Source organism: Trifolium pratense, linkage group LG4 (genome assembly GCF_020283565.1).
Source record: "Trifolium pratense cultivar HEN17-A07 linkage group LG4, ARS_RC_1.1, whole genome shotgun sequence".
NCBI lineage: Eukaryota > Viridiplantae > Streptophyta > Magnoliopsida > Fabales > Fabaceae > Trifolium > Trifolium pratense.
This window is the reverse complement of record NC_060062.1, coordinates 23,774,893-23,782,525: the sequence shown is the minus strand read 5'-3', so window position 1 is coordinate 23,782,525 and position 7,633 is coordinate 23,774,893. Positions and strand designations below refer to the sequence as shown.

Below are 7,633 nucleotides of genomic sequence, written 5' to 3'. Positions count from 1 at the left end.
TATCTTTTCAACTCTCATTGTACCAGACACAATTTCACCACATGCTTTCATTTCATTAACTAATTTTGCAATCTTTGTAAAGAACTCACTTACAGTTTCTTTTTCTTCCATTTGTAGCTGTGCAAACTTGCTTCTTAGGGTTTGTAGCTTCACTTTCTTCACCTTCTGATCTCCAGCATAAGCTGTAGCCAAAATATCCCAAGCTTGCTTGGCTGATTCACAATCTCCAACCTTTTCAAAGATATCAGGGCTTACACTTTGATGAATTATGAACAATGCCTTGTAATCTTTCTTCTTCAATTCTTTGTGTTGTGTTCTTTGAACCTCTGTTGCACCTTCTGAAAGTGGTTCCACACCACTAATCACTTGTTCCATCACATCTTGATAATTGAACAGAACTTTCATCTGTTTGCTCCAATTATCATAATTCTTTCCATCCAAAACTGGAAGATTCGCAGGGAATTGACCATTGTTAAAGGTTGCCATGGTTAAAGCACGAACCAGGCTCTTGATGCCAGATGTTGGCGCAGCTGAAGCTTTTGGCTTCGATCACTTTGGCCTGCACAGGCCTAGCAAGCAAGCAAGGATACACGCGCGCGCTGCACTGCACTCTGGCCACGCCAATGAGCACAGTTTCTGCAGGATCTACTATCCTTGTTGCTGTAACAATGGTGAATGACTGGAAAGAATGAAAAGCACTTGATTAACAGAGGAAGAAGAAGAAGATTAGAGAAAAATAGAATCAGTTTTATTCATCCTCAATGGGGAAAAGTAGTTGAATTACAATCACTAATCATGAGCCATTTATTTATACTACTAGATCATCACATTAGTTGATGATTCTCTTAGGCCCTAACCAACTAACAACTTCCTAACTGACTCTAACACACTCTAACAACCTAGGTGAATCAAACCTAACTGATTCTAACAAACTACACTTAACAAACTAACTAACTTGCTTCTCAAGCAATTAGTTACACTTTCACTTTTGCTTAACTTGCACACCAAGTCAGCTTGCACAATATGAATTAATCATTCTAGAAACTTCTTAGAATCAACAAAGCTCATTAACCATTTGAGCCCAATAACTTGGATAAGAGAACCACTAACATTTAATTCATCATCAAGCTAGAACCCAGAAATCGAACTCAGGTTCTTCTGAAATCCGTCCTTTTTGTTATTTTTATTGAAGTGATATCTCAATCGTCATAATAATAAAGAGAACAACCAACATTTAATTATAGGAAACATATATATCGTCGTTAGAGTTTTGAACCACTAATGGATTACATGAAAACGTGCTTTTGTTTCAATTGCAATTTGAACCTTTTCTTTTTCATCCTCCCAGCAATATTCATTTGAACAAACTTAATTCATCATCAAGCTACTTGTCTAGTGGTGCTATTTAATCTTTTGAAATCGCAGAAATATGAAAAGCTAGAAGCATTAATTAAAAGTCCATACACTTTATCCCCCCCTCTTTCTTTTGATGCTATATTTCTTAAAATGCCACAAATATTAAATAATTAAACTACCTAAAAAATTAAACTAGAAATAAATTGTTTTTTGGCAGAAATTTGATCTTTGTGGACTATATTTAATCACAAATCACAAATAATTTAATGTTGTGGCATCGTTTTTTAAAATTGATCTTTTAGTGGCGGTCTAATTAACCGCAACAAATTAATAACTTATTGTTCTTTTTTTTATATTTTATTTGGACGGCGTATTTGTAGCTATTTGAATATACACAAATGATTTTGCATAGAAAAAAATATATATACATTTTTAACTATGTTATGACCCCGTTTAGATTAGTTTATTTTTGAACTTATGTAAATAGCTTATGTAATTTTTATGTATTATTATAAGTTTTTCAATGTAGTTTATTATAAAATAGCATACAAAATAGAATTTTTACTAGTGTGAACTTATAAAATAGCATAAAACATAATTTTATTGCATAAACTGTTTGCATAAACTCAAATATAAACTAGTCCAAACAGGGACAGTATGTAGTCTCCGTTTTTGTTGGCCACCAAAAACCATAAACTTTCAATTTTGGCCTTTTTTGCGGTAAAAGTTTTTTTTTTTTCTTGTAATGTATGGAAGATACCATCATGCAAGTTTAAAAAGGGATAGATTTAAATTTATATTCATGTCACATATGGTGCAAACATACTAGATCTAGCTATATTTTGATGAAGTAGTGTGGCTATTTTTTTATGCCATTAATTTATTTATCCACATATCCTTTGTACAACAACTAAAGTGTTCTAAAATTTCTATATAATTTTTCTCTCCTCATAACATATGCATGCAATATGTCCTATCATATCAAAATCATAAAAACAATGACATTTACGTGGGAACTCCTTCTCTATCGTTACCGAATCTTTGACACTTTAGAATTTATGCAAATTAGGCTAATGCAAATTATTTTCACTAATTGAATGAACAAGACATCACATTAAGACCCCTCTATATATATGTACTCTTCCTATACATTAAACTCATGCCTATTAGTACTACAAACTAATACTACACTAGCAAGTTCCAAAATGCATACCCTAAAACCATTCTCTTTTACACTAAAAGTACTACTCTTTCTACTTTCTCTTTTAACTCTAAAACCTCTTGTCGATGCTAATACTCGAAACCTAATCGGTTTTAACATCCAGCAAGTTACTATCAACACCAACAACGACTCTTTTGCATATGAATTTGATGATGAAGACATCATTAATAGAACTCCTTTAACCATCGAATCTGATATAATTGCAGAAGAATTTCGATATCTCATGAAATTCGGTGTTAAAACTTACGGCAATCATGACGTCGATACATATGCCATTCCAGACACCGGAAGCGATCTCATATGGCTTCAAGATAGGATTTGCAATGATGGAAAAGGTGTATTTAATTTTTTCCTTATCGAATAACAAATGTTATACTATCTGGTCCTTAATATAAGAAAATGTTCATTAGATACATCAATTTATCAATGTATTTAAAAAAAATGAATTCTTTCTTATATTAAGAACTGAAGGTAGTATTAGTTAGTCGGTTTTATTCTACCAATTTATTATTCATTTTTTAAATATTATTTTTTTTTTTTTGAAATTGTGATATATATTGGTTTTAATCCTTAAACATGTGTATGAAAAATACTAATAAGATATTCACTTACATCTCAACCAAATGAAATGAAAATCATGGGACCTGAATATATGAGCTTGACAACTTTTTTAATCGTCCTAATGAGATACATTTGTTTGGTCACAAGCTTAAATAAAATCTACTCTTTTTTTTTTTTACTCAAAATAGAATCTACTTAGATACACAAATAAATGAAAAAAGTAGGAAAGAGAAAAGTATCAAATAATATTTGTTTTTCTTTTATAAGCAATATTATACGAGAGTATAATAGATAAAATATAATCTTAAATTATCAAAACGACAAGTAATTTGAAACAATTTTTTTTCTAAAATGACAAGTAATTTGAAACAGAGGGAGTAATTATTAATATGTTATATGTTAGTTTTTTTCCTTGCCAGAACTTGAATCCTGGACTTCCAACTCCTTAACCCTTAGCTCAACTAGCTTAACCAGTTGAACTACCCTTCCCACCCAAATAATAATATTTGTTTTTAAAATAATTCACTGATATGTATTTTAATAAAGTGCGCCTAAATGACTTTTTATTTGGGATTATGACATGTATAAACTTTTTCTATATTAAACGATGGGTTAGGATTAAATGACACCTGCAATAATTCTTTACCGGATAATCGTATTACAAAATCGACTGTTGGATTGAAAGATACTATAACATAGATCATATATATAAAATATATATAACATTAATCAGAAAACATTTGATACGTCAATGAGATTCATCTAAATTAACGTCTTATGAACATTCAAAAAATGAGTTCATTTTGATGTATCTTGTTGACCTATCAAATGATTTCCGATTAATGTTATATTCAATATATACGATTTGTGTTATAGTATTTTCAATCAAACAGTCGGTTTTGTAATACGATTATCTGGTAAAGAATAACCAGAGGTGTCATAATTTTAAGTTTGACACTTTGGTATCATTTGATCCTGACCCATTAAACAATATTTGTGGACCAATTAAAATTGTTCACTTCAGCGATGTACTAGTACATATCCAAATAACATGTGTATTTTTTTTTATAAATAATATTATGTGTATTTAAGTGTTCACAATTTCTCTCACTTAAATAACTCACATTCATGTGTCAAAAAAAAAAAAAATCTCACATTCATGTGACCAATTGAGATGTCACATAAACATTTCACTTCTGGCTTCATAAAAATTTAGTCTCAAAGTCTCCGTAGCTCAGTTGGTAGCGACATCACACTATATGTGCAGGAGCCTTGGTTCGAACCCAGAACACTCCACTTATTCACCTTTAAGCTAGATTTTCTAGCCACTAGGCTAACAAAAAAAATTAGTCTCAAAACATATAGATATAGCTAGAAAAGAATTAGTAATTCGTAATTTTTAAACTTATACTATAAAACTGTTAATTTAAAAATAAAGAGATTAAAATTGTGTAACCAAAAAAAAAAAAAAGATTAAAATCGTAAATGAGACAAAATTGAGTGACTAAAAAACTGCATTTAACTCTCTCTATGGCTCAACTCTTTAACTCTTTAATTTGTTGCAATTACATGCAGATAATAAAAATTGTTATGAAGCCAAAGTCAATGAATATAGAGAAAAGCCTAAGGACCCTATTGATTGTTGGGTTGATGACCAATGTAATAAAACATTGCCAGCGCTCGGTATCAAACATAGATGCACCAAAAAACATAAGTGCGAGTACAGTGGTATAGTTTATGGAGATGGTTCTAAAAATGAATTAGGAATTTTGGGCCAAGCTGATTTTTTCTTCTCCGCAATCACCAGCAAAAGTAAACCTGATCGCCGCGTTGAAAGGAAAATGACGATTGGATTTTCACCAAAATTGGGAGGTGATGAAGGTGAATCAAAAAGCTTATACCAAGGAATTGTTGGACTTGGATATGGAAATCTATCATTGATAAAACAATATGCAAAAACAAGACGGAGATGTTGTGCATTCTCTTATTATCTTCCTCAATTTCGTCGCAAAGATGAAGACGCTATTAAAGCTAGAAGCAAGTTCAAATTTGGAGATGATGTGAAAATTTCGGATAAAAACACGTCTTTATTGTTACCAAAAAACAAAGATGACGAGTGTGGCATTCGTTATTGTGTTCAACTTGAAGGTGTTTTTCTCAAATTTGAAGATGAAAATCATGAAATAAAAACTGACACTGATCATAAGGTAATGATTATTGATTCGGGTACCACAAAAACATATCTTAGACTTACTTGTAAAAAATTTGAGGAATTTATAAATAAAATAAAGGAGAAATTAAATGTGGAGTTAACAAAGTTTGAAGGTTATTATGAGAATTGTTTTGAGAAAAATGATGAGAATAAGAAGAAATTGGAGAAATTGGAGAAAATATCATTTAAATTTAGTGGTACAAAAATAGAGTTGAAGAGGGAAAATTTTTTAGATGATGATTTTACTCCTCCTCCTATAACTATAAAATCCAATGGGGACCAAAAAAAATATATTTGCTTAACGGTGGAAAGAGAAACTAAAAGGGAATATCATATACTTGGAAGTAGAGCTCAGATGGATTTTTTGGTGGCTTTTAATGTTACTGAAGGAAATAAGATAGTGTCCTTTGATCATCTTGAAGTTGAAGATAATAAGCATATTGAAGAATCATTGGTCCTTTCAGAATAAGAATAAGTATAAATATGCCATATGCCATGCATTTGGTAATTAAGGCTACTACGTACCTCTAGTCATGTGTGTCAAGAATAAGAAATGTGTGGTTATATATTAATTATATATATATATATATATGTATTAGTAGTTTTCAATAAGCTAGTTAGCATGCAGTATTGTTATGTAAGTTACGTTGTGTGTAATGTGTGTATGTGAGACTAGAGTTTTGAGTCAAATTGAGTTGTGTCACTGTGTAATGTATGTATATTAATTTATTAATAATAATGGTATGATATGATAAATTTGGAGTTGTCTCACAAACATAACCGTTATAAGCTGGGGTGGAGCCAAGATTATGACTTCGGGGACCAAAATAAAAAAAAAAAAAAAGTGATTTTAGTAAATAAATTTTGAATTTTTATATTGGAAGAAAAACAATCCACATACAATAAAGATACGACCTGAAATGAGTTTTAAAACGATAAGTTTCTTTGTCTTATAAGTTCATTTTATAAGTATAAGTTAGTTTGAAAATAAAAACTAATTAATATGTTATATGTGTCTATCGAATCATTGAATCAATAATCATTCATATCCACGAACAACTTCAATTGTTTTGTGTGTGAGAAGGTTAATGTTGGATATGCCTTGAAATCTCAGTTACAAGAAGTCAGAAAAATCTTTATTAAATATTTGTGCATCTTTGATGTTTTGAAGATTTTTTGGGAAAATTTTTTTTTTGAAAGACACTCTGACTTGGATTTGTTTTATTTTAAAACAGATTTATTATTAATTTTTTGGCATATATTTTTCTATAAATAGGGAGTGTTTTATTCATAGAAAAATAAGAGAGCAACTCAAGAGAGTAGAGATGTAGAGGCAAGGATTATGGTTTGCCACCACCACACAAGAGCTAGGGTCTTAGAGAGGAAAAAGAGTTTTTCTCTTGGTACAACTCTAAGGTGGGCGAACTATCTTTGTGGTACACCTTGGGAAACACTTATTAAATTGATGTCAATTGACTATGTTCAAACTTGTTCAATCTCAAAAGTAAGTTGCAGTCATACTTTAATACAGCGTACACATAACCATCATGAATAAAAAGCTTAATAAAATTATAGTATATGGTAAGCAAGATTTAGTGTAACTGATGTACACCAACTAGTTCTCTATAAGAAGAACTAATACCTTGTAACTAGTATATTTAACATATAATCTTCTGCTAGTTCTTATATATACATTATGAAAGTCCTGACTTTTTCATTGCGATAAGCTTGAATCTGAACATGAACAATGAAGAAGAGTATTAGCAATAGGGCAGAGAGCTTCGGTTAGTTGGAAATGGAATATAAAGGAGTAAATAAGGACATCAATAAGAGTACATGATTTTCAGGCACTAATAAGAGATCATTGACCTTTTATGTGTTAAGGACATCCATCTTTCAAGAATATGAGATCAGTGAACTAAAGAGATTATAATGATCACTCGGTCAAAAATATAATCTCACATTACAACAAGTCAATGTTATATATTATTACTAATTTTAGAACAAAATATGATTAAAGAATCAATGATATAATTTTGCTTACCCAAATATTTTTCGATCTATGATTGACCCAAGGGGAGTCCTTCTTGGTGTGTATTTATACGAAGACCTTATGCAACATGGGGTATCTAGCCGACTCTTCAGCCTTTCGTAAGCATAAAAATAAGACAAACTTTAGTTTTGTGCCAACCGCTTAACTTATTTTAAAACACTTGATGTAATTAAACTCGGATTAAGAGAACATTCTAATTCTAATTAACCAATAAAATCAATCAGTAAGT

At 30.6% G+C, this 7,633-nt stretch overlaps 1 protein-coding gene across 1 annotated transcript; it reads left to right on the top strand.

Annotated features, from left to right (window-relative positions):
- Positions 1-2,521: 2,521 nt before the first annotated feature.
- On the top strand, positions 2,522-6,107 carry LOC123923239 (probable aspartic protease At2g35615). Its single transcript, XM_045975925.1, has 2 exons — positions 2,522-2,913; positions 4,715-6,107. The coding sequence occupies exons 1-2, from the start codon at positions 2,562-2,564 to the stop codon at positions 5,818-5,820; spliced, it is 1,458 nt and encodes a 485-aa protein (XP_045831881.1). The 5' UTR covers positions 2,522-2,561; the 3' UTR covers positions 5,821-6,107.
- Positions 6,108-7,633: the final 1,526 nt, after the last annotated feature.